Source organism: Drosophila miranda (assembly GCF_003369915.1).
Source record: "Drosophila miranda strain MSH22 chromosome Y unlocalized genomic scaffold, D.miranda_PacBio2.1 Contig_Y2_pilon, whole genome shotgun sequence".
In the NCBI taxonomy this organism is placed as follows: domain Eukaryota; kingdom Metazoa; phylum Arthropoda; class Insecta; order Diptera; family Drosophilidae; genus Drosophila; species Drosophila miranda.
The window spans coordinates 18201613-18228769 of NW_022881614.1; the positions used below are offsets into that span (position 1 = coordinate 18201613).

The 27157-nt window shown below is 48.4% G+C and overlaps 1 protein-coding gene and 1 pseudogene across 3 annotated transcripts in view; both read right to left on the bottom strand.

Moving 5' to 3' along the window:
* Nucleotides 1-5837: 5837 nt before the first annotated feature.
* LOC117192332 lies at nt 5838-7319 on the bottom strand (annotated as a pseudogene).
* Nucleotides 7320-9436: 2117 nt separating this feature from the next.
* The window catches only part of LOC117192331 (protein king tubby-like), a 135096-nt gene continuing 117375 nt past the window's right edge, over nt 9437-27157 (bottom strand). Inside the window, exons 1-6 of one of the 3 annotated variants that reach the window (XM_033396979.1) lie at nt 13149-13226; nt 11292-11562; nt 10757-11224; nt 10502-10692; nt 10307-10444; nt 9972-10241 (exon numbers count right to left, since the gene is read on the bottom strand). In XM_033396979.1, coding sequence (XP_033252870.1) covers nt 9972-10241; nt 10307-10444; nt 10502-10692; nt 10757-11224; nt 11292-11562; nt 13149-13175 — 1365 coding nt within the window. In that variant the 5' untranslated portion in view covers nt 13176-13226. Of the gene's footprint in view, nt 10242-10306; nt 10445-10501; nt 10693-10756; nt 11225-11291; nt 11563-13148; nt 13227-27157 lie in introns of those variants that run through there. The other 2 variants (XM_033396978.1, XM_033396980.1) reach the window with 2 other exon arrangements.

Sequence of the window (27157 nt, forward strand, 5' to 3'; positions counted from 1 at the left end):
GACCAATCCATGTAGTTCCCCCCGAATCGCGGAAGCTGCAACTCGGGCATTCGAGAACGGCCTATACTATTATAGGCGAACAACGACGAATTCCCATCGAGAGTATGCCGAGCCGTTGAATTGGCAACATTTACCGTGCGAGCAGCCATCAACTCCCGCGACAGCCTGGACCTAACCTTGACATAAACATTCGAAAAGTCCAGCCGGGCATCATGGGCTAACTGCAGGAAATCCAGCCTTTCAAGGCTCGTTTGAGCGGCATCGAAATCCGCATTCATTCGCTCGATTTGCTCTAAGCGAGCTTGAAGTTCTGCCTCATCTAACTCGGCAAGCTCTTCCTTGGTGAGAAAGCGATCCATGGCCTTTAGTTGGCGCGCGATGGACTCGGCCTTGTGCTTGTAGAAATCTACATCACTCGGCATTGCTGCGTTCGCGACATTGGTAGGCTCAGGTGCTGCCATGTTGAGGTTTTAAAAGAGTCACTCAGCACGACCGAAAAAGACACCCTGTATACGTATAAACGTGGGAACCGAAAGCAAAGGGATTACAGCTAATGCCTTTAGCTGTGCGGCTGGGCTGGCTGTCCGATTCCGCTTTGTACTCCGCTTGGGTGTATTAGTGAGTTCGCTGCACTGCCTACCGCACTGCACTGACCGAATTGTCGCGACAGAGAAATTAATAGCCAGCAATGCGTGTATGTAGGTGTATGTAAGTGTGTTTTAGCACCGAATTGTGCTTAACCGCCGAAAATTTGCTAGGGCTAACGAATGTCGATCGCGAATGATTATTAATTGACACTGCAACTCAGAGATCACGTCGGGGTCACCAAATTTTATGTGGAGATAATGTTTTTTATCCCCAGTCGGCCGACTAATTATTTCGAATTAAATAAAACTCGGCGCAGAAATAAAATTACGATATGTTCTTTAATGCGTGACATCCAAATTGCAAGTGTGGCTTGCCTGCCCTTTACATTGCCGCTCAGATCGCTAAGCGCAGCTTCGCTCGGCCGACGTCGGTAGGCAGACGCAAAGCGGAGATAGCGAAGAGCGAGCTGGCAGAGAGCGTTTAGCAGGGCAAGCAAGCGCAAAGCTTTAACAAACAAATGAGTGACATAGACATAAGTAACAAACAAAATAAGCGGCTGAGGGCCAAGAATTAGGTGCTGTTTGGCAAGCAGCTAATCGGCTGGGTTCTGCTCCGAACAAAATTGTTTTCTTGATTCTGGCTATAATAATTATACGATCTGGTTGAGATTTTACACTCTATAACATATGGTCATCCTCTACGATTCTGCGTCCTTTGTGGGGGCGGAAGTGGGCGGGGCGAAGATTTGAAATATTTTTGTAGCAGTGACATATCACAGAAGTCTGGATCCAAAACATCGTTGCTCTAGCTCTTATAGTCTTTGAGCACTATGCGCTGAAGGGGACGGACAGACGGACAGACGGACGGACGGACAGACGGACAGACGGACAGACAGACATGGCTCAATCGACTCGGCTATTGATGCTGATCAAGAATATATATACTTTATGGGGTCGGAAACGATTCCTTCTGGACGTTACACACATCCACTTTTACCACAAATCTAATATACCCCAAAACTCATTTTGAGTATCGGGTATAAAAAGCGGAAACGAAGCAGAGTTATCAGAATTGTAGGTTGGATGGTGGGTCCAGCCATTAGCGCATCATTCAGTGATACTCCAGACGCTGTTTTGGCAGATCCATCGAACACTACGCGTAATTTGGTGGTTGTACTATCCTGCTTGTGGACGCAATGGTGAGGCAAGAAGTACTGCGGGAGGTCTGACTGCCGCGAAGCTGGCGACATGTGTCCTAAATCACGAAACTCCTTGAGAAACACCATATATTTTGCCTTAAGCTGTGCATTTTTTGCTAGCTTCCTCTCCAAATTGAGAAATCTACGTAGCGCCTGCTGATACGATTCTCCTAATTCCTCTAGACTGAATTTGGTTGGCAAACGCACGGAGTAAGCTCCGGACTCTAGGCGAATTCAGTTTGTGACGAAATGCTGTTCGCAATGAACATCTTCTTCCGAAATTGATGAGGGCGAATAATCTCCATCGACTCCCCAAAACCGCCTTACAATATCTCACAAATTAGTCTCGCAAGCGGAGATGACAGGGGGATCTTCAACGGCTGCTAGCGCCGCACGGGCTTTCTCAGAGTTTTTAATACTTTCTGACACTATCCAGCCAAGTTTCGTCTTCTGCAATGTTGGCAATTGGTCTGACAGTCGAATCTGTCCAACGCACATTAATTCGAAGAACAAACCAGCACCTATCAACAGATCGACACGCTGGGGCTTGGCGAAATTAGGATCAGCCAGTTTTAGATTATTTGGCATTGGCCAATCCTTTGCGTCTAGGCCAAAGTTAGGCTGCATTCCTGTGATTGAGGCAGTGATAATTGCAGAGAGGAAACCGCGATAGCTTTCGTCTTGAGATTGCAGGACGATGTCCACAGCCTTGCTGGATGGTAGAATTGACTCTCCAATACCGGCGATTTGAACGTGAGACGGGTGAGGATCTAACTGCAGCTGATTGGCGAGTCTCGATGTTATAAAGTTAACCTGAGAAGCGGAATCTAAAATGGCACGACATGGAATAAGCGATCCAAAACGGCCCCTGACATATACGATTGCAGTAGCTAGCAGCACGTTTTGGCTAGGCAGAGATTTTTGACTCGAGGGGGGAGGGCTAATATATTTGCTTGCTACTAGGGCACTTGCAGGATCATGCTGGGTCGATTCCGTGCTCGGCGACGGCAACTCAGCGTCAGCGCCCGACTGCATGTGGAGCAGTGTGTGATGCTTGGCTTGGCAATTTCTACATGCCCCTGACTTGCAGCGTTGCAATGAATGGCCTTTGTTGAGGCAGTTTAGGCATAAATGGCGCTTCTTCACCTCCTTGTATCGAGAAAAAACAGGGAGATCTATAAATGCCTGGCATCGGGATATGTAGTGATCGGAGGATTTGCAATACTTGCATGTTGAGCTATTATGATCGTTAATGGAGGTGATTAGGGTGCTAGGTTTACTTTCTCCCACCTGCTGGCTAGGAACTGTTACCATAGCCGATCCCAAATTTTCCAGCATCCGACATCTTGCTACCAAGAATGAGGCCATGCTTGACCACCGAGGCAATCCTGACGTCGGCAAGTTCTCTTCCCATTTCTCCTTCGTCTTGTGGTCCAATTTCGTGCCTATGATGAAGATCAGCAACCCATCGGAAATCTCCTGCGGGGTCGCCAAGGTCTGAAGTGCACGCAAGTGCGAATTGATTTTATCGTTGAGCGCGCGCAAGCCGATAGCCGAGCCCTTCTCCACCCCTTGCAGCCCGAAAATAGCCTTGACGTGTGCCTGAAAATGTAACAGTTTATTATCGAATCGCAACATTAGTAAATTCAACGCCTTGTCGTAATTCTCCTCAGAAAGTTCCAAGGAACGAATCGTATCCAGCGCAGCACCATCTAGACATCCACGAAGATATTGGAATTTTTCGATGATGGTCTTTACGATGGTCTTTGTGCACCATTGTCGAAAACATCGCGTGGAATTCTGGCCAATCCATGTAGCTCCCACCGAATCGCGGAAGCTGCAACTCGGGCATTCGAGAACGGCCTATACTATTATAGGCGAACAACGACGAATTCCCCTCGAGAGTATGCCGAGCCGTTGAATTGGCAACATTTACCGTGCGAGCAGCCATCAACTCCTTCGACAGCCTGGACCTAACCTTGACATAAACATTCGAAAAGTCCAGCCGGGCATCATTGGCTAACTGCAGGAAATCCAGCCTTTCAAGGCTCGTTTGAGCGGCATCGAAATCCGCATTCATTCGCTCGATCTGCTCTAAGCGAGCTTCTTGAAGTTCTGCCTCATCTAACTCGGCAAGCTCTTCCTTGGTGAGAAAGCGATCCATGGCCTTTAGTTGGCGCGCGATGGACTCGGCCTTGTGCTTGTAGAAATCTACATCACTCGGAATTGCTGCGTTCGCGACATTGGTAGGCTCAGGTGCTGCCATGTTGAGGTTTTAAAAGAGTCACTCAGCACGACCGAAAAAGACACCCTGTATACGTATAAACGTGGGAACCGAAAGCAAAGGGATTACAGCTAATGCCTTTAGCTGTGCGGCTGTGCGAGCTGTCCGATTCCACTTTGTACTCCGCTTGTGTGTATTAGTGAGTTCGCTACACTGCCTACCGCACTGCACTGACCGAATTGTCGCGACAGAGAAATTAATAGCCAGCAATGCGTATATGTAGGTGTATGTAAGTGTGTTTTAGCACCGAATTGTGCTTAACCGCCGAAAATTTGCTAGGGCTAACGAATGTCGATCGCGAATGATTATTAATTGGCACTGCAACTCAGAGATCACGTCGGGGTCACCAAATTTTATGTGGAGATAATGTTTTTTATCCCCAATCGGCCGACTAATTAAAACGAGGTGGAACGTTGTGAGTTGCTGCGGACACCGCAACTCTACAGTTATACCCGATACTAAGTCAGTATGGCTCTCTCCGGCAGACGCCGCTAATATTGAACGACACTACAAAGAGTGCGTGCGAGAGAGACAGAAAATCAGTCTGAGCGTGACGTCGGGGGCTGCGTAGCCACTGCAAATTTATTTGTTCCTTTTGGCTACAAAAATGATCCGATCTGATCCAGATTCATCAATCTGATAGATATGGTCATTATCCATTATTCTGCGTTTTTAGTTTTCTCCTTTGTGGGGGCGGAAGGGGGTGGGGCGAAATTCTGAGATATACGTTTTGTAGTGAGATCTAACAGAAGTGCGGATACCAAATTTGGTTACTCTAGCCTTAATAGTTTTTGAGATTTGTGGATGCCCCAGATTTTCGTCCTTTGCGGGGGCGGAAGGGGGTGTGGCGAAATTTGTACACAAAAGGGTCAAGGTCCGATATCACAGGAGTGTGGATACCAAATTTGGTTGCTCTGGCTCTTATAGGTTCTGAGATCCTTGAACTCATATTTTGCAATTGGCAAAACCGACTATTAAACCTGTGTGTTAGAGAGAGACAGAGCGAGAAAGAATGAAATTGTTTTCTTGATTCTGGCTATAATAATTATACGATCTGGTTGAGATTTTACACTCTAGAACATATAGTCATCCTCTACGATTCTGCGTTTTTGGTTTTATCGTATCTTTAAAAATGTAGATGCCACAGATTTTCGTCCTTTGTGGGGGCGGAAGTGGGCGGGGCGAAGTTTTGAAATATTTTTGTAGCAGTGACATATCACAGAAGTCTGGATCCAAAACATCGTTGCTCTAGCTCTTATAGTCTTTGAGCACTAGGCGCTGAAGTGGACGGACGGACGGACGGACAGACGGACAGACAGACAGGGCTCAATCGACTCGGCTATTGATGCTGATCAAGAATATTTACACTTTATGGGGTCGGAAACGATTCCTTCTGGACGTTACACACATCCACTTTTACCACAAATCTAATATACCCCAATACTCATTTTGAGTATCTCGATATCGCTTACAATAGAACTTACAGGGCGTTTACAGGGCACACATTTAGAAGTACAAAGTTACACGAACTCAACTACGTACTATAATTCTTCGGTATAAAGATGTTGTACGTAACATATGTATTAAGTACATTATCGTATCTATTCACACACACATATGTCAACGTTGTCCTACTTCGAGTGACTAGATTTCTGAGGCTATCATCAATAATGGGTCTTTGTCTTCCACCATGGCATGATCCACGATCCTCGATCCATTAGACATCTATACATAAGGCAGCGGGACAGGTCCTGGGGCTGGGTTGGCTCACTCGCAGGCTATTTTGCCATCGAAACTGCTGAGGGCTATGGCAAAGGCTTGCATGGCGCACAGGGGATAGCGATAGTCCATGGTGAAGACATCCTCCGAGGTGCGGCCAAACTGCATCACAATGTACTCGGGATCGGAGTCGTGCACCAGCTGAAAGTTCTTCACCGACGCCTGGGTGACGCGTCCATGGAAGTTGAGCACATACGACTGCGTCTCCCCGTTCCACACGGGCGTCTTGTTGTGCAGCTCCACAATGTTGTCCATATTCTGCAAAGATTGTTCCATTCCTGGGATGATACATAAATTCGGATCGGATCAGTAAAGAGTCCCACCTTCATCTTATACAAGTCGAGAATGCCCGTCTGCTTGGGATCCGCTGAACTGATCTTGACACGCTGATCGTCCTCAGTCATGCCCGGCAGTATTACAGTCATGTTGCGGGGTCCCTTGAATCCCAGGATGTTGGTGTCCTGTTGGAGAGTAAAAATCCTTTAGGATTGCAACACCTCTCTGAATGGTGTACTCACGTAGATGATGACGGCCAGGTCGAGACGCGGACTGTCCGTGCTCTCCTTGTTTCCACTGTCAAAGACCGTGAAGGATGTGCCAAAGACATTGGATCGCAGTTTGCCGCAGAAACCATCAGCGCTGCGGGACAGGTCCGTGGGGTCGCAGCTGACAATGTAGTTCGATGTCTTGCTCTTCTTCCGCTTGCGACCTGCAAAGGAATCGGAAGATTAAGCAGAGAGTTCCCGGAGAGAAGGAGTCCATGGTTGACCCACCTCCCAGCAGAAAGATCTTCTTTCCGTAGTCCCGCTCCAGGTGCAAATAGTATATGGGGAACATGCCCCGATCCATGCCGTTGCGATCCCGTGTGATGCGACACTTGTACAGGACCCCCTGTGGCGCTGGCTGCATCACGAACTGATCGATGTTACCGATCACATCGCCCTCGGATTCCCCACCGGCTCCGTTCGATGTTTCCATGCTGCTGCCGTCCAGACCCGCCTCCTTGTAGGGCGAGGAGGCCAGTCCAACGGGACGGACAGGTGCCGCACCGGCTGCGACTGCGTGGAGTTGGCGCTGTGCGGGGCGGTCTGTTGCTGCTCGATCACCGTCACGGGACTGCTCTCCTCGTCCTCCAGCTCATGCGATGATATCTCCTCGATTAGATCCGCTGTGGATGGAAGATCGCACTCATTACGCCATATTTATATTTCTGATTGGGGCTAGGGCTGTCTTACCCTCCTGGCTGATGGTACTCAGGGTCCGCATGTTGTTCGAGTGATTTCGAGTGGAATTCATGGCAACTGTTCCACCGACGGGGCTGCCGATGGTGAGTATCTGGTCGGGATTGTGTGGCGAGCTGATGAACTGCATCGGTCCGTCGTAGGCAGATCACTGGCCTGGACCATGCCCGGCGACGCCCTCTTCTGCCGTATGTAGGCCTCCATCAGCTTGCGCTGTAAGCAAACGGACGATAAGATTAGCTACTTTAAAATCTAATCTAAGAATAATTTATAGATGGCTTCGATTATGACCTTTGATAATTAGAGAAACCCACAGATGTGCACCCTGTTATATGGATCCATCATTGCAATTACCATTCTTGATTTACTAAACGGCAATTTGCACATTTGTTTTTGAATTTAACATTTTGCATATCCAATTATTTGTGGCAATTCTCTCCTTCCCTGCGAGCATGCTCTGTTGCGCCAAATTGCCGAGCAACATGTACACCCACCGACGGCGAATCGGATACATGGCTGTAATAAATGCCTAATCCCCGCCGCAGCGAGTGCAAAGCGAGACCAGAGCTGCAGGTAATTGTCTCTAGGGAAAAGCGTGCGGAACCATAGCCATCATCCATCGTCAGCAGCCCCCAGTTGATTGCTTGCGAACGGGTATGGGTATGGGTATGGTTTGGGGTATGGTTTGGGGTATGGTTTGGGGTATGGTTTGGGGTATGGTTTGGGGTATGGTTTGGGGTATGGTTTGGGGTATGGTTTGGGGTATGGTTTGCGGTATGGGAATGCAAATGGAACCCAGCATCATCATCCCCACAAACATCGGTGGGATATGGCAATGATTTCATTAAAGACTTAAATTTTCAAGTTCACGTTTACGTTTACTTTTGCCAGCACACGTACGAGTATAGCTGGGAAACCGTGGCGCATTTACGGCACCAATGCTCAAGGAGCAGGAGCAGGAGCAGGGGTAGATCAGGGGCTCCTTTCTAGCTCGTTTATTGATTGACGTAAATATGTATAAGTAAGAGTACTACAAGAAGTTAACGTTGCTCAGGATGCTCTCGATGGTGGCGTTCACCATGCGATTCTGGGGCGCCGGCTCGCACTGCAGCTGGAAGAAGTCGGGCAGATCCTGCTCGGACTCGAAGGCACTCGTCTGGTTGGGACTGATCCTGTAGTGGACAACGGTTAGTAGGACAGATGTTTTCCTCAGAGGTCGACCAGCAAGCTATCATTCCGGCTACTGTCTCGTCGGTAAAAGGATGGTGTTCTTTTTATACCCGATACTCAAAATGAGTATTGGGGTATATTAGATTTGTGGTAAAAGTGGATGTGTGTAACGTCCAGAAGGAATCGTTTCCGACCCCATAAAGTATATATATTCTTGATCAGCATCAATAGCCAAGTCGATTGAGCCATGTCTGTCTGTTCGTCTGTCCGTCTGTCCGTCCGTCCGTCTGTCCGTCTGTCCATCCGGCTAGAACAACGATGCTTTGGATCCAGACTTCTGTGATATGTCACTGCTACAAAAATATTTCAAAACTTCGCCCCGCCCACTTCCGCCCCCACAAAGGACGAAAATCTGTGGCATCTACATTTTTAAAGATACGAGAAAACCAAAAACGCAGAATTGTAGAGAATGACCATATCTTTTAGACTGCAGAATTTGAATTGGATCGTATTATTATTATAGCCAGCATCAAGAAAACAATTTCATTTTTTCTCGCCTTGTCTCTCTCTAACACACACGTAGCATTGTCGGGTTTGCTTAGAGTAAAACATTAGCGCCTAGATCTCAGAGACTATAAAAGCTAGAGCAACCAAATTTGGTATCCACACTCCTAATATATCGGACCGAGACGAGTTTGATTCAAAATTTCGCCACACCCCCTTCCGCCCCCGCAAAGGATGAAAATCTGGGGATATTCACAAATCTCAGAGACTATTAAGGCTAGCGTAACGAAATTTGGTATCCGCACTCCTGTTAGATCTAACTATAAAACGTGTATCTCCGCCCCACCCCCTTCCGCCCCGACAAAGGACGAAAATCTGTTGCATCCACAATATTGAGGATACGAGAAAACTAAAAACGCAGAATCATAGATAATGATCATATCTATCAGATTGCTGAATCTGGATCAGATAAGATCATTTTTATAGCCAAAAGGAACAAATCAATTTGCACTGGCTACGCAGCGCCCGACGTCACGCTCAGACTGATTTTCTGTCTCTCTCGCACGCACTCTTTGTCGTGTCGTTCAATATTAGCGGCGTCTGCCGGAGGAGAGCCATACTGATTTAGTATGGTGTTGCGGTGTCCGCTGCAACTCACAACGTTCCCCCTCGTTTATTATGTATTTGGTGTAATACAGAGTCGTAAGGTAAATACAATACATAAATACTCGCAGAACCGATACTTTTTGGGGCCTTAATCATATTTCGAGCTCAGCAAAAGTTAGTATGCTTCTTACCGGCTAATAGTAATCGCATTAGATATAGTCTGCTCCTATATGCGGACTATCGAATTGATCAATGATATTTAACTTTGATGACATCTACATACATACATGTCTCGATATCGCTTACAATAGAACTTACAGGGCGTTTACAGGGCACACATTTAGAAGTACAAAGTTACACGAACTCAACTACGTACTATAATTCTTCGGTATAAAGATGTTGTACGTAACATATGTATTAAGTACATTATCGTATCTATACACACACACATATGTCAACGTTGTCCTACTTCGAGTGACTAGATTTCTGAGGCTATCATCAATAATGGGTCTTTGTCTTCCACCATGGCATGATCCACGATCCACGATCCATTAGACATCTATACATAAGGCAGCGGGACAGGTCCTGGGGCTGGGTTAGCTCACTCGCAGGCTATTTTGCCATCGAAACTGCTGAGGGCTATGGCAAAGGCTTGCATGGCGCACAGGGGATAGCGATAGTCCATGGTGAAGACATCCTCCGAGGTGCGGCCAAACTGCATCACAATGTACTCGGGATCGGAGTCGTGCACCAGCTGAAAGCTCTTCACCGACGCCTGGGTGACGCGTCCATGGAAGTTGAGCACATACGACTGCGTCTCGTCGTTCCACACGGGCGTCTTGTTGTGCAGCTCCACAATGTTGTCCATATTCTGCAAAGATTGTTCCATTCCTGGGATGATACATAAATTCGGATCGGATCAGTGAAGAGTCCCACCTTCATCTTATACAAGTCGAGAATGCCCGTCTGTTTGGGATCCGCTGAACTGATCTTGACACGCTGATCGTCCTCAGTCATGCCCGGCAGTATCACAGTCATGTTGCGGGGTCCCTTGAATCCCAGGATGTTGGTGTCCTGTTGGAGAGTAAAAATCCTTTAGCATTGCAACACCTCTCTGAATGTTGTACTCACGTAGATGATGACGGCCAGGTCGAGACGCGGACTGTCCGTGCTGTCCTTGTTTCCACTGTCAAAGACCGTGAAGGATGTGCCAAAGACATTGGATCGCAGTTTGCCGCAGAAACCATCAGCGCTGCGGGACAGGTCCGTGGGGTCGCAGCTGACAATGTAGTTCGATGTCTTGCTCTTCTTCCGCTTGCGACCTGCAAAGGAATCGGAAGATTAAGCAGAGAGTTCCCGGAGAGAAGGAGTCCATGGTTGACCCACCTCCCAGCAGAAAGATCTTCTTTCCGTAGTCCCGCTCCAGGTGCGAATAGTATATGGGGAACATGCCCCGATCCATGCCGTTGCGATCCCGTGTGATGCGACACTTGTACAGGACCCCCTGTGGCGCTGGCTGCATCACGAACTGATCGATGTTACCGATCACATCGCCCTCGGATTCCCCACCGGCTCCGTTCGATGTTTCCATGCTGCTGCCGTCCAGACCCGCCTCCTTGTAGGGCGAGGAGGCCAGTCCAACGGGACGGACAGGTGCCGCACCGGCTATGTTGCGGTTGGTGTAGTCATCCTCGTCCAGGGTGTCGTTGAAGGACGGCTGGCGGGTGGTGCTTGGCCGCTGCGACTGCGTGGAGTTGGCGCTGTGCGGGGCGGTCTGTTGCTGCTCGATCACCGTCACGGGACTGCTCTCCTCGTCCTCCAGCTCATGCGATGATATCTCCTCGATTAGATCCGCTGTGGATGGAAGATCGCACTCATTACGCCATATTTATATTTCTGATTGGGGCTAGGGCTGTCTTACCCTCCTGGCTGATGGTACTCAGGGTCCGCATGTTGTTCGAGTGATTTCGAGTGGAATTCATGGCAACTGTTCCACCGACGGGGCTGCCGATGGTGAGTATCTGGTCGGGATTGTGTGGCGAGCTGATGAACTGCATCGGTCCGTCGTAGGCATGCAGCTCGCGGCTGTTGCTGTGCATCCCGGACATGGGTCGACTGATCTGCAGATCACTGGCCTGGACCATGCCCGGCGACGCCCTCTTCTGCCGTATGTAGGCCTCCATCAGCTGGCGCTGTAAGCAAACGGACGATAAGATTAGCTACTTTAAAATCTAATCAAAGAATAATTTATAGATGGCTTCGATTATGACCTTTGATAATTAGAGAAACCCACAGATGTGCACCCTGTTATATGGATCCATCATTGCAATTACCATTCTTGATTTACTAAACGGCAATTTGCACATTTGTTTTTGAATTTAACATTTTGCATATCCAATTATTTGTGGCAATTCTCTCCTTCCCTGCGAGCATGCTCTGTTGCGCCAAATTGCCGAGCAACATGTACACCCACCGACGGCGAATCGGATACATGGCTGTAATAAATGCCTAATCCCCGCCGCAGCGAGTGCAAAGCGAGACCAGAGCTGCAGGTAATTGTCTCTAGGGAAAATCATCAATAGCCGAGTCGATTGAGCCATATCTGTCTGTCCGTCCGTCCGTCTGTCCGTCTGTCCGTCCCCTTCATCGCCTAATGCTCAAAGACTATAAGAGCTAGAGCAACGATGCCTTGGATCCAGACTTCTGTGATATGTCACTGCTAAAAAAATATCTCAAAACTTCGCCCCGCCCACTTCCGCCCCCACAAAAGACGAAAATCTGTGGCATCCACAATTTTAAAGATATGAGAAAACCAAAAACGCAGAATCGTAGAGAATGACAATATCTTTTAGACTGCAGAATCTGAATTGGATCGTAATATTATTATAGCCAGCATCAAGAAAACAATTTCATTTTTTCTCGCCCTGTCTCTCTCTAACACACACGTAGCATAGGCGGCTTTGCTTAGAGTAAAACATTAGCGCCTAGATCTCAGAGACTATAAAAGCTAGAGCAACCAAATTTGGTATCCAGACTCCTAATATATCGTACCGAGACGAGTTTGTTTCAAAATTTCGCCACACCCCCTTCCGCCCCCGCAAAGGATGAAAATCTGGGGATATTCACAAATCTCAAAGACTATTTACGCTAGAGTAACCAAATTTAGTATCCGCACTCCTGTTAGATCTCACTATAAAACGTTTATCTCAAAATTTCGCCCCACCCCCTTCCGCCCCCACAAAGAACGAAAATCTGTTGCATCCACAATATTGCACATTCGAGAAAACTAAAAACGCAGAATCATAGATAACGACCATATCTATCAGATGGCTGAATCTGGATCAGATCAGATCATTTTTATAGCCAATAGGAACAAATCAATTTGCAGTGGCTACGCAGAGCCCGACGTCACGCTCAGACTGATTTTCTGTCTCTCTCGCACGCACTCTTTGTCGTGTCGTTTAATATTAGCGGCGTCTGCCGGAGGAGAGCCATACTGACTTAGTATCGGGTATAACCGTAGAGTTGCGGTGTCCGCAGCAACTCACAACGTTCCCCCTCGTTATTCTTCGAAACTCAAAGATTGGCCTTGCTGCGTCAGCAGCTGATCCCCTCTCTCAAACTTAAACGCTCGATTGACGGCTCGACAGACTTACAAAGTAAGTAACCGCATTTCTTTTTCGTTTCTCCCCAATAGAACAAGTGTGATTAAGCCAATTGTCATCATCGGCAGAACCGATTATTAAAATGACTTCGCTTTATGGTTTTATTTACTCACTGTTTCTTTTGTTGTGTTGCGGTCCATCGGCGAAAGCGCTTTCTCGATGCCAGCTGATAAATCTTGGTGAGGGATCAAGAGTTTTTTATTAATTTATTTTTTTGTTGTACCTGGCCGTCAGCCATCGGGTGCTACAGGGGGACAAACGGATGACGGGTCGGCTCGCACAACTGTGAGCTCGGAACTGAGGCGCAGCCGCTCCGGTTAGTAATACCCGGTGCGGTCTGCGTCTCACACCCCCCCCTAGGACACAGAGGGTTGCGAGCGAACCGTCACCCGCCGTAACTGTGCACACCGGTGGAAGTGCGACTATACTCTCCCCGTGAGGGCGGCTGGAAACAGGTCGTAGCACGGTCATGTCTCTGCTAGGATGCTGGCGAATGGTAGTCGGGCGGAGAGAAGAAAACTCTCAGTAAAATTACCCCAATCCAAGGTGAGACTGTTATATGCCGAGGGATGCATGGCCGGGGGGGTGCCCGGTCGCTAATATGCGGACTCTGGATACCTGCCGACCTCCAGTTTAAATCAGGCTTCCCGGGGCAAGCGGGCTATGCCTCGGGTGACCATCCCCTTCCCGCCTACTCGTGGGAACTACTATGCCAAATAATAAACATATAAAAACCAACAAAGCCGCAAAGGAGCTCGGTACTCCTCTTAAAGTACCGGAGGGACAAGCCAATCCCTCTGCACCAGCGCCTGGGAAACCGGTTCAAAAGAAGACGGGGAAGGAGACTGAGTCGGTTCACCGTCTTCAGGCAGCAGCCGCAGCGAGGGGGGCCCGAAAAGCCAATCGGGTCCTTCCAAGTCGGGTGGCTCCAAGGGCGAAGCGGATACCGGGGTGGCTGCCAAGCAGAGCGTAATCGCGGCTGGTAAGCGCACCGGGACCGAAGAACCCATGGGAGCCCCGGCGGGCAGCGTCTCTGCACCACGGGGTGGAAAGCCGTCGTACCAGGACAGGAGACGAGCGGCTTTCATCCTGTCCAACGAAGACCCGAACTTCAAGGCGTCAGCCGAAGGAAAGGAGCAGAGGCTGTGGGCCTGCTCAATCCTTCCACTGTTCCAGCCAGCCAAAGCCGAAAAGGGCGCAGCCAAGGCCCCCAACAAGCGGCAACGCTCAGCGGAGGACCCCGCAAATCAGCCAGGCCAAGCCCAGCAAGCCAAGCGGGTGAAGACCCACCTCACGAACCGGTCGTTCGCTGAGGTGGCGAGGGGCAAGACCCTGATCGGTGTCCTGGACAGGGGCGCCGAGGACGGCCATGTCCCTCGCGATAAGTGGCACCTGGTGGAGAACGAGCTCCAGGACCGGTTCCTACTGGAACTGGAGGAGAACGGCGGACCACCGCCAAAGTGTGAGGACGCAGGGTGGCATCAAGGCAAGGTGAAAGCCATCGCCTGCCAAGACGCTCGCTCTGCGGCCCTCTACATGAAGGCGGTGGCGGCCCTAAAAGAGGTCTATCCAGGGGCGAAACTGGAGGCCGTGAAGTGGGAAGATGTCCCTAGTCGGCCGAGAGCCAGAGCGTGGGTCTCGGCTAAGCCTGCAGAGCCTGAGAAGATCCTCAGGTTACTGCAGGTCTGCAACCCCCACCTTCCTACAGCCGATTGGAAGGTGGCAAAGGTGGAGGATATCCAAGGGCAGAGGCGCCAGATTATCCTCGTCCTAAATGAGGAATCTATTGATCTCCTCGCAAAGTCGGACGGTGTAGTGGATTATGGCTACAAGAAGGTCACCATATCCACTTACAAGTCCGATCGCAAGGGCAGGCAAGCGGAGGTCGAGCCAGACCCGGAGCTGCCGGAGATCCCGAAAGAGGGGGCCTCGTGCGAGGAAGACAAGCCGGCGTCGGATGCGGCGTCCATGATGGCGGACGATATCTTGGACGACTACGCGTTCGACGAGAGCGACCTAGCCAGAGGTCTCAGCCACATCGTTGTCGGGGAGAAGCCGGAGTCCCCTGACAGCGATCTAGAAGCAACAATGGTGGAGGCGAGCCTCAGGAATGTCGTTGACGCTCCTGCAGATAAACCTCCCCCATTGTAAGGCAGCATGCGCTGCTCTACTGCTCCACCTGGCCAAGGGTGGAGCCGACATAGTCCTCATTCAGGAGCCCTGGATCCTCGGAAACAGGGTCTCCGGTCTGAGGACTTCTGACTACAAGCTATATGTAGCTGAAACCGCAGGTAAAATTCGTACCTGCATTCTTGCAAAAAGAGAGTTGCACTTATTTTTGCTCCCAAATTTCAGCAATGAAGACCACACCGCAGTGAGCCTCGAAGGCCAGGAGCGCTCACTGAGGATCTGCTCCGCATACATGGGGCATGAACAACCAGACCCCCCTCCACACGCGCCTCTCCGGGCTCTAATCGCAGACTGCTCGGCCAAGGACATCGGCCTAATTGTGGGGTGCGATGCCAATGCACATCACTGTCAGTGGGGAAGCACTGACACAAACGAAAGGGGTGAGTACCTTTTCAGTTACTTACTGACCACTCAGATGTTCTTACTAAACCGGGGTAGTGATCCCACCTTTATCATTAAAAACCGCAAGGAGGTCCTGGACCTCACGCTTGCCTCTCATGAGATACAGCGTAACATTGTATCCTGGAGGGTCCTGGAAGAGCACTCCTTCTCGGACCACAGGTACGTGGAAACTGTCTTCTCCTTCTCAGTACCGAAGCCAGTCCGATTCCGAAACATCAGGCGGACAAACTGGACTCGGTACTCTGATTACCTCTGTCGTGTTCTCCCTGAGCCCCCATCTGAGGAGGAGTTCTCCACGGAGGCCACGACTCGTCTTCTTAAGATCTTTACCGACGCCTGCAATAAGGCGCTCGACAAAGCATGCCCCTCTGGCAAGAACAGAGGCCGGAAGAAACCTGAATGGTGGAATCCGAAACTGGGTGAACTCCGGAAAGCCTCCCGGAGACTCTTCAATAAAGCTAAGGCTGAAAACGTTGAGCAAAACTGGGCCGAATACAAGGCCAGTCTGTCAACCTACAACAAAGAACTTAGAAAAGCCAAACGCGCCTCCTGGCGTAAGTTCTGCAGCGAAATCGAGAGTAACTCAGAAGCCTCACGCTTGCGCATAGTTCTCTCGAAGACAACACCCACCCTGGGCTACTTGAAGAACACCGACCAGTCGTGGACTACGTCCAGCGAGGAGTCGCTAAATCTTCTCCTAAATACCCACTTCCCTGGCTGCGATGAAAACAGACCCAACTACCTCGCGCCTCCTTCTGTCGCCTCAAATGCCATCTTGGGACTGCTAAGCCAGGAAAACATTTCCTGGGCGATCAGAAGCTTTAAACCCTACAAGTCCGCGGGGCCAGACGGCATTTTCCCTGCCCAACTGATTCACGCGGGACATAAAGCCATTAACTGGCTCAAAATAATTTACGAGGGAATCTTCTCCCACGGGTGCATTCTTGACACCTGGCTTCAGACCAAAGTCGTATTCATACCCAAGGCAGGCAAGCCCTCGCACACTGCCCCAAAAGATTTCAGACCCATAAGTCTATCGTCTTTTCTTCTAAAGGCGATGGAGCGGCTCCTGGGGCTGCATCTAACGGCGTGCATTCCGTCCAGTCTGATCTCAGACTCCCAGCATGCCTATCGGAAGGGAAGATCCACCGAAACGGCCCTACACTCGATCACATCGATCATCGAAGCATCCCTTAAATTTAAGGAGTACACCCTAGTAGCCTTCCTCGACATAGAAGGCGCCTTTAACAACATCCTTCCGACCGCCATCACGGGCGCACTGACGGATCTGGGCGTTGACTCCAGGACGGTGAGCCTGATCGATCAGATGCTACAATGCAGGACGGTTGAGGCATCACTGGGGACGTCAACGTGTACCAGATTTGTCAGCAGAGGCACACCGCAGGGCGGAGTCCTCTCGCCCCTCCTATGGAACGTGGCAGTGAACACACTGCTGCGGAAGATAGAGGGGGTGGCTGCCGTGTGGTGGCGTACGCGGACGATGTTGCCATAGCATTCTCCGGAAAATTTCCGCAGACATTGTGTGAGTGCATGACAAGTACTCTCACGAAAATGTCGAAATGGGCAGACAAATGCGGGTTAGGCGTCAACCCGTCTAAAACGGAACTGGTGCTTTTCACTAGGAAGTACAAAGTTCAGGTACTGATTCCCCAAGACTATGTGGGGAAACGCTAGTCTTCAGCAACAACGCCAAGTATCTTGGCCTAATCCTCGATAGAAAGCTCGATTGGAAATTGAGCATAGAGGATAGAGTAAAGAAGGCCACAGTGGCCCTCTATACTTGCAGGAAAGCCATCGGACTAAAATGGGGAATGACCCCCTATATAGTTCGGTGGCTCTACACCGCCATCATACGACCAATCATGCTCTATGGAGTGGTGGTATGGTGGCCAGCCTTGGACAGAAGGACATGCCTCAATAAACTCAGCAGAGTTCAACGCATGGCAGAGCTATGCATAACTGGCGGGCTACGCACTACTCCAGGGGAAGCCCTGGATACTGTGCTGGACCTCCTCCCTGTGGATCTCATGGGAAAGAAGGTGGCAACACTTTCCGCCCTCAGAATGAGAGAAGCCAGACTGTGGAAAGCATCCGCGGTTGGGCACTTGGGAATCCTGATGAGACTCCCGCAATTACCAGAGAGGACAGATTACTGTATCCCCAGTGATCACCTCTCGACGCCCTTCCAGGTATCAATCCCATCTAGGGAGGACTGGGAGATGGGCGAACCAGGACCTGCAAATGCGGTCCACTTCTACACTGATGGCTCAAAGCTAGACGGCCGCGTGGGAGGAGGAGTCTACTGCAGCGAGCTGAACATCAGTCATTGCTTCAGGCTCCCGGATCACTGTAGTGTGTTCCAAGCGGAGGTTGAAGCCATCAAGGAGGCCATTTCGATCGTCTCCAAATTACTTCTCGATACGCACTTAGTGTGCGTCTTCTCGGACAGCCAAGCAGCTATCAAAGCTCTAGGCTCAATATCGTCGAACTCAGCGACTGTAAATGACTGCCGCAGGTCTCTGCACGAGATCGCAGAGCAGTTAGATCTCTTCCTTATATGGGTCCCCGGCCACAGGGACATCGAGGGGAATGAGGCCGCCGACGAGCTAGCCAGGCAGGGTACTACGATTCCTCTCCTATCGGAGAGGGAGCAAGTAGCGATGCCCTTGGCTACGTGCAGGCTCCTAACACACGAATTGTTCGAGCAAAATGCCAATTGGAGATGGCAGCAAACCGTTTCCTGTAAAGTCTCAAGATTGATATGGCCATATCGATCGAAGAAGCGCTCAGCAGAGCTGTATAAACTCAGCAGAGCACAGTGCTCTGCAGTTACTAGAGCCATTACGGGACACTGGCAGATCGGCATTCACGCCTCTAGACTGTCAATCCCTCATAGCGACTTCTGCAGGAGTTGTCGCGACGAGGAGGAGGAGGAATCGGTCCCCCACTTCTTCTGCCACTGCCCAGCCCTTGGAAATCGCCGTCTTCGTATTCTCGGGGTCGCTTTCCTTACGGTCATTTCGGACCTGTCTGTAATCAAACCAGGGACCTTGTCCAAATACATCCAAGCCACCGGATGGGACTGCCCTTAACCTGCAGTAGTATGCTCTCACGGTTCGGGCAACGCGAAGGGGCACATGCCCATGCGGCAACACAACGGACCTTTTATAGGTCCAAGTGAGCTTGGGGGCGGGAGGCTCTTTTCCCTCCCCTCCCGGCTACCGCCTTAACCTAACCTAACCTTGTTGTACCTGTATGTGTAAACTGGCACTTGCACTCTCACTCGCCCTAGGAGAGCACAACGAAATCCCCCTTACCCCTTTGCAGTGGAATTAATAGGTATGTTTTTTTTATCTCTACTTTCTCTTCCTATTCTTTTCTCCTTTCCCGTCCACTCGCACTCTCTCTCCTTCTGCGTTCGACCGAAAATTTGAGCCGATCCCGCTACCTTTCCGCTAACTCGCTCTGGCTTTTCGGTTTCGGTTCAACCACTGGAGTTCTATGACACTGCGGCACTGAGACGAAGGGTTCTTCGTTTACAAAAAAAGTTTGATCGAAAATTGGTTTTCGTTTTCTTTTGATCTGCTCGCGATACACGACGTGCTGCTTCCCAACGGCAACTGTCTCTTTCTTCAGCTAGTTAGGCCAGCCTTGGTCGAACTATTCTCGTCTCTGCTTCGCTCTAGCTTCCCCTTGTTTATAGTTCCCCTCTGCTTTGCATTCCCCTTGCCAGGTGCATTTATGTTGAAGCGGTGCTCTTTTTGCCTTGAGATTAAACTGAGATTCGGGTAGGCCAGCCTTAGCCGAATTATTATCGCCTCTGCTGCGCTCTAGGTTCCCCTTGTTTATGGTTCCCCTCTGCTGTGCCTTCCCCTTGCCAGGTGGATTTATGTTGAAGCGAAGCTCTTTGCCTTGAGATTTAACTGAGGCTGGGGTGCCAAACCTAAGGGGTTCCGACTGCTTGAATACATGTACTGCTGCGGCGCTGCAAAGCTCTCCTCCACTTATCCGCGGATCTGCCCCAATTTAGCAGTGGAATTTCTTTGCTGACTGCTTTTCTTTCTCTTTCTAGCAAGCTCGTGCTTTTTTCCGAATCTAAGCAAAAATTTTCCTTTACTCTTCACACTTCACTTCAAACCGCTAGGTTGATCAACGTACCTACTTCCTGAGCTTCACTCGAAGCTACCAGTTGGCTCAGTGTCCAAGACGAAAAAGAGCGAATGCTATTCTGCCTCGACACTCGGACCCTACTTTCTCAGCTCGACCCTTCAACTGTCAACTTCAATTACTCTTTCCTCAGATACGATCCTTGACCTATAGGTGGCGCGTTTATTTTTCTTTTTCTTCCACCCCCAGTGCTATTAGGACGCACAGATGTACCTGAATTTTGGTCTGCCGAGAAGCTATCCTATTCCCCGAGTGAATTCCCCCAAAGCTACAGGGCACTTTACAAATTCCCCCCTGCCAAAATCAGACTTGGGGTAGCGAGACAGAGCTGTCACACGGCCGAAAGCACAAGGCTGATCCAACCCGTAGCTTAGGTGCCACTACTGCCGCATGTCCTTCGCATGATACCTGCCAATACTTTTACCCTGTAAATCTTCTAGTTCATAGATAGAATTCCCTATCTTTTTCCGAACTCTCGCCTTCACAAATACCTTGCCAAGTTTTGCATTGTAACCAGCTGGGAAACTGCTTTGCTTATAATTTCTCCTAAATACCTCTTGTCCAACTTTATACGACACTTCCCGAGATCTTTTATCATACTGCCGCTGATTTCGCTCATTTTGCTTTTGCATGACCTCGCTGGCCTTTTTCCGGATTACTTCCAGCGAATCTTCTTTCGTAAAACTTGCTGCCCTGTCTTCCAGCGACGTCGACCTTCGACCTCAGACCTCAGAAGCGAATAAGTTTCCCCGGATGTGATCATCTGCTGCCCAAACACCATATAGTAAGGAGTAGCCCCTATCCCGAATGGATTGCCGATCTTAAGGCGCAGCAAATGCTGCTCAGATGCTCATCCCAATCCTTCTGATCCGGTCGAACATATGCTCTAATGGCAGCGATAACCGAGCGATTTACTCGCTCCGATGCATTTGCTTGCGGCGCATGCACGGCCGTCAACGTATTCTTTACTCTGTGAGTTCTCAATAGATGTTGGAACGCGTCTGCTCTAAACTGGGAGCCATTGTCTGAGAAAATGGTTTCCGGTACGCCAAACGTGTGGAACAGTTCCTCCTTGAGATACCTTATTACCACCTCTGCTGTTAATTTCTTGACGGGCTTTAGAAAAACAAACTTCGAATAGTGATCTAGTACAATAAATATCCCAACATGTCCGCTTCGCGATCTTGGATATGGCCCCAGAAAGTCGATGTAGAGCCTTTGGAAAAACCTCTGTGATTCCGCCGGTAGTCCAATAGGAGGTCTTAATGTGGTGTTGGGTGGTTTTGTTGTTTTGCATTGACTGCAGGCATTTATGTGTGTCTTCACGTCATTCACCAGACCCGGCCAATAATAATAGCGCCTGATACGCTCCAAAGTCCTATGTATCCCTCCATGGGAGGCCAAGGGATGGTCATGTGCTCTTTCCAACACTTCCTTTATCATCTCTTTCGGTACCCAGAGCTTCCATGCAAAAGAATCATGCACTAGATCCCCTGTTGAGTGTTCTGCTCGACGATAGATCAAACCATCAACAGCTTTTACTCAGGTACTACATTTAACTTCCCTTTTCTGTGCTCAATCTTAAATCGAAAGCCTTGGAGTTTGAGTGCCCATCTAGCTAATCTTGAGTGCAGGTCGCTTTGTGACATTAGCCACTTTAATGAGGCGTGGTCCGTGATAACCGTAAACTCGTGGCCCTCGACATACGCCCTAAGTCGCTTTATGCTGACCAGTGCAGCTAAGCACTCCTGCTCCGTAACGGTATAATTTCTCTGTGCCCTATTTAATTTTTTTGACACAAAAGCGATGGGTAATTCCTCTCCCTCGTCCGTCTTCTGAACTAGCACCCCTCCAACCCCTGATTTGCTTGCATCGCAATGGATGTAAAATGGATTAGTGAAGTCTGGGCTACGCAAAACAGGAGCACTGCAGAGCAATTCTTTCAGCCGCTCAAATGTTTTTTTTGTTTCCTCACTGGACATGACAAATTTCTGCTTTGGTTTCAGCAGATCAGTCAATGGATCTGAAACTGAAGCAAAACTGAGAATAAACTTCCTATACCAGCCAGTCATGCCTAAAAAGCTTCTCAGTGCTCTCAATGTTTTTGGCAACGGGAAGTTGGTAATGGCCGAAATCTTATCGGGATCGGTCCTTATGCCCCCTTCACCTATTACATGCCCGAGATACTTAACCGATTGCATGCAAAAATGACTTTTTTCGATGTTTATTGTCAGTCCAGCCTTTCGAATTTTCGAAGAAACCGTCTCCAGGACTTTCATGTGTGAGGCAAAGCTATCAGAGATTATGAGCAAATCATCCAAGTACACGAATACTTCGTTGCGAAGTGCAAACGGAATGACTTTATCCATCATTCTCGACATCGTTTGAGACGCATTACACAGCCCGAATGGCATAACCTTATATTGATACAAGGGTCTACCTGGTATAGTGAACGCCGTCTTGGGTCTTGAGCCTACATCTAGCGGAATTTGCCAGAAAGCGTCTTTTAAGTCCAGACTTGATATAAAATTTGCTCTTGGCAGTCTGCTTAGAATGACATCAATGTGGGGAAGCGGATAGGCATCTTTCTCAGTTACTGCATTCACCTTTCTACTGTCCAAGCAAAGTCTCACTTTCCCTGGTTTTTGGACTAAGACAACAGGCGAGGCCCATGCGCTTTCCGACTCCTCAATTACCCCAAGCTTGATCATCCTGTCTACTTCCGCGTAGATCAGCTTCTCTATGGCAGGTGAAACCGAAAAATGCCGTTGTTTGATGGGCTTAGCGTTACCCGTATCTATCAAGTGGCTCAGAACTGATGTCTTACCGAGACCAGAAACAGCAAAGGAAGGAAACTGATCCACTATTGTTTTTAAAGCGAATTCTTGGGCAGGTGACAAGATGTTTTTATTCTGAGACGACTCTATTCCTGCTATCTGTAACGGCAATGGTAATAGGTTGAAGATTTTCCAAAAATCTATCCCCAAGTATAAGTCTTGACTTAGAGAGGGAATGATAAATAGTTCTATCTCCTTGGATTCTCCCTTAAATTCCATGTTAGTCCTTAATTTGCCTACTATCTGTTGCCTTTTTCCATCTGCTGTACTTGCGCTTGACATTATCTTCTTGAAAGGTCTTCCGCTACATATCAAATCCTTGGCTAGTTGCCCTCCCACACAACTCATCCCCGCACCCGTGTCTAACAAACCCGCCCTAGATTCCTCAAACACTCTAACTTTTGCGTACGGACGTTGGTCCCCATTTTTCTTCCTAATGGAGTTTATGACTTTTGAAGCTTCCCAAAATGCCTTAAGACGCTTCGTGCTTCTCGAGACACTTCTTATTTTCTGCGACCTAATAGGTAAAACTAAGTGTCTAAAACTATCTATTCTTCTATGCCAGTACAAAGGTTCCGCTACCTGAGCCAATTCGGGCATCTTTCCCTGTCCATCAGTACGATTCTCTGCTTCTAATCCTGCTTCGTCGGTTTTCGGTGTGGAACACCTGTCAGCTGACGAGTGTCTGATGGGTTCCCCTTCCCGTTTTTTTGACACCTTTGGCAGGACGGTTTATAAGTATTTGGGATACCACAACCGTAGCAAAATATCTTCCGCTTCGCTGCACAGTCCTGGTATCTATGTCCCTCTTTCCTACAGTTCCAGCATACTAACGCCATTGCCCCTATTTCCCCCTCTGAAAATTCAGTTGCCTCGTCACTGATCGCTTCCTCTACGAGCTCCGCGACTTGCTTTTTGAAAGGTTCTAGCTTTTGATATCCGTGCGTACGTTGCACCTCTTCCAAGAAACATTCTCTTTTTCTGCAGATGTCCCTCAACGTTTCGATCGAATTTATCGGAATATTCAAAATTTCGTGCTGGATCTCCGGCCGTAGATTTCGTCGAACAATTTCAATTAAGGTCTTGTCCGATAGCGGCTGATCTAGTCGGTCAGTAAGCTTCTGGATAGATTCAAGAAATTCCTCAAACGACTCCTTTTCTTTTTGTTTCCTGTCTCTTATCATTTGTCTAATATCAACGTCTGTCCGAGTGTCCCTGAAATGCTTTCTCAAAGCCATGCAAAGGTCCTTCCATCGCCCCACACCAACGGTCTTGTGGTACCGCCAGTAAAAGTCGGAAGCTTTGCCTTCAAACAAGGTGTTTGCGTTTCCGCATAACAGGGCGAAATTCCCGTCAAGGGTTTGATGGGTCCACATTTAGACCATCAGAAGCTCCATTGAACCGAAGTTTCCAATTATTTATAATGTGACCAACTTTATCTGGCTTTTGAGCCAAGTCTGTGCCAATGGACCTAGCTATTGATCGCCGTGGTTGCGGGGATCCCATATCCTCATTTGCTCCGGAGAGCCCTAAGAGGTGATCCAGAGATGCGTTGTCAGTCAGATGGGGGGGTCGGTGGTGCACCCACGTGAGATTCGAGGCTTGTGGTTATTAGGTTTGCCATATTCTCTGTCAACTGTGACAATAGTTCGTTTTGCATTTTCATAACCGCTGCGTTTATCTGTGCGGTCATGCTGCTCGATCTTGTTGAAGGTTGATCTTTGAGTTGTGCCCTTGCATTCCCATCTTCTGAGGTTCCCTGCCCCGAACGCGTTCTTGAAGGTAACTGAACGGGTTGAAAAGACTTTGTGGCGATGCACTGAGTTTGACAAGTTGGGCAAGTGTTTATTGCCATAAAATGGGTCTTTATACAGGACTTGTGAAACTCATGGTTGCACTTTGTCACATATTTATCCGCTTCAGCTAGTTCCTTCAAACATAAAGTGCACTTTGGAGGCGCAGCCTCCGTTTCATCGTCTGATCTATCTAACCCCATGTTGATAAACAACATATTTGATAATTGATAACAAAAAAATATATTTTTTTCGATAAGATAGCTCATAAAATTGACTGATTTCCGATATTTTAGCTCCCTGCGGCGGCCTAATTTTTGATCCATTCTGTCACCCTCATGCCCGTGTAAGCGAAGAGAAAAAAAACACACACAAACTGAAATACTTGAGCATTCGGTCTCATAAGAACAGTGGACAGTGGCAACTTCTAAAGTCACTCCGCCTGTTATCCATGCCATCCTCATTTTGACCTCCCAAGCACATCAGTACTAGATTTTACAAGACTCACTCACTTGTCCATCACCCGTGGTCAGGCGTACCAAATTTAATCGACTAGCCTGCATTTCCTATGCGTTTGATATCGGACTTCCGTGGGCGAATCCTACACAATTAGTTAGAAAAATGAGTTCGAGCCTTACTACGATAGATGTGGCCACCGGTTAACTCCTTAGAGCCAATTCCGCTGTTTTCCGTATCACTTCACATAGCTGCCAAAACTCATTGAAAATAGTTAGATCATTCAAACCCACATCCGTCATGGTCAGGTAGAAGTCACTAAGAGGCCTCCCCCTGGAGTCCAATGCTTGATTAGGGAATGAAATAAGAAGGAAATTAAGGAATAAGTTCAGCCACTCTGCTTTGGTGACACTAAGCAGTGCACAAAACCGTCACTGATTTCTTTGATCTGATCAACCGATCGTGAAATATGAAAGGAAATTAGTTGGCCATCAGTAATGAAAAGTGAGCCACACTCGTATAAGGTACGTTAGTACATCTACGTTGTGGCCCCACGTTGGGCGCCAAATATTAAAAATGTTTATTATTATCATTGTTGTAGTGGACAACGGTTAGTAGGACTGATGTTTTCCTCAGAGGTCGACCAGCACGCTATCATTCCGGCTACTGTCTCGTCGGCAAAAGGGTGGTGTTCTTTTTATTTGTCTATTCTGAGACCTTCGATATTTGTTTTTTATACCCGATACTCAAAATGAGTATTGGGGTATATTAGATTTGTGGTAAAAGTGGATGTGTGTAACGTCCAGAAGGAATCGTTTCCGACCCCATAAAGTATATATATTCTTGATCAGCATCAATAGCCGAGTCGATTGAGCCATGTCTGTCTGTCTGTCTGTCCGTCTGTCCGTCCGTCCGTCTGTCCGTCTGTCCGTCCCTTTCAGCGCCTAGTGCTCAAAGACTATAAGAGCTAGAGCAACGATGTTTTGTATCCAGACTTCTGTGATATGTCACTGCTACAAAAATATTTCAAAACTTCGCCCCGCCCACTTCCGCCCCCACAAAGAACGAAAATCTGTGGCATCCACATTTTTAAAGATACGATAAAGCCAAAAACGCGGAATCGTAGAGGATGACTATATGTTCTAGAGTGTAAAATCTCAACCAGATCGTATAATTATTATAGCCAGAATCAAGAAAACAATTTCATTCTTTCTCGCTCTGTCTTTCTCTAACACACAGGTTTCAGGTCGGCTTTGCCAATTGCAAAATATGAGTTCAAGGATCTCAGAACCTATAAGAGCCAGAGCAACCAAATTTTGGTATCCACACTCCTGTGATATCGGACCTTGACCGTTTCGTGTCCAAATTTCGCCACACCCCCTTCCGCCCCCGCAAAGGACGAAAATCTGGGGCATCCACAAATCTCAGAGACTATTAAGGCTAGAGTAACCAAATTTGGTATCCGCACTTCTGTTAGATCTCACTATAAAACGTATATCTCAGAATTTCGCCCCACCCCCTTCCGCCCCCACAGAGGACGAAAATCTGTTGCATCCACAATATTGCAGATTCGAGAAAACTAAAAACGCAGAATCATAGATAATGACCATATGTAGCAGACTGCTGAATCTGGATCAGATCGGATCATTTTTATACCCAAAGGGAACAAATCAATTTGCACTGGCTACGCAGCGCCCGACGTCACGCTCAGACTGATTTTCTGTCTCTCTCGCACGCACTCTTTGTCGTGTCGTTTAATATTAGCGGCGTCTGCCGGAGGAGAGCCATACTGACTAAGTATCGGGTATAACTGTAGAGTTGCGTTGTCCGCAGCAACTCACAACGTTCCCCCTCGTTTATATTAAAAGAGCGTGCAAGAAGCTTCACGACATGTACAAGTACAATTCCAGAACCGGAGAGAAACAAAACTTTTGGCCATTAGACTTCACTTACACATATGCACACGCACGCGACACGAACGGATCAAAAGTCGTCCTCAGCTGGAATGAAGGACCACGCCCACCCTTCCTTGGTCATAATCTGCCATCTTCCTCTATTCTTTATGACCCCTTTTCTTTAGGGCTCGCTACTACAGGGGCTGGGTTTTGGAAATCAAGATCAACGTTTAAGGAGACATTATAAATTTATTCATTAATAGCTAAACTTTAAATACATTACTAGCACTTAGTTTACCCTCTCCAAATATTTTCAATTTCCCTTAACTTAACTCCCCTGCGCTTAAACTTGGTTTTATTT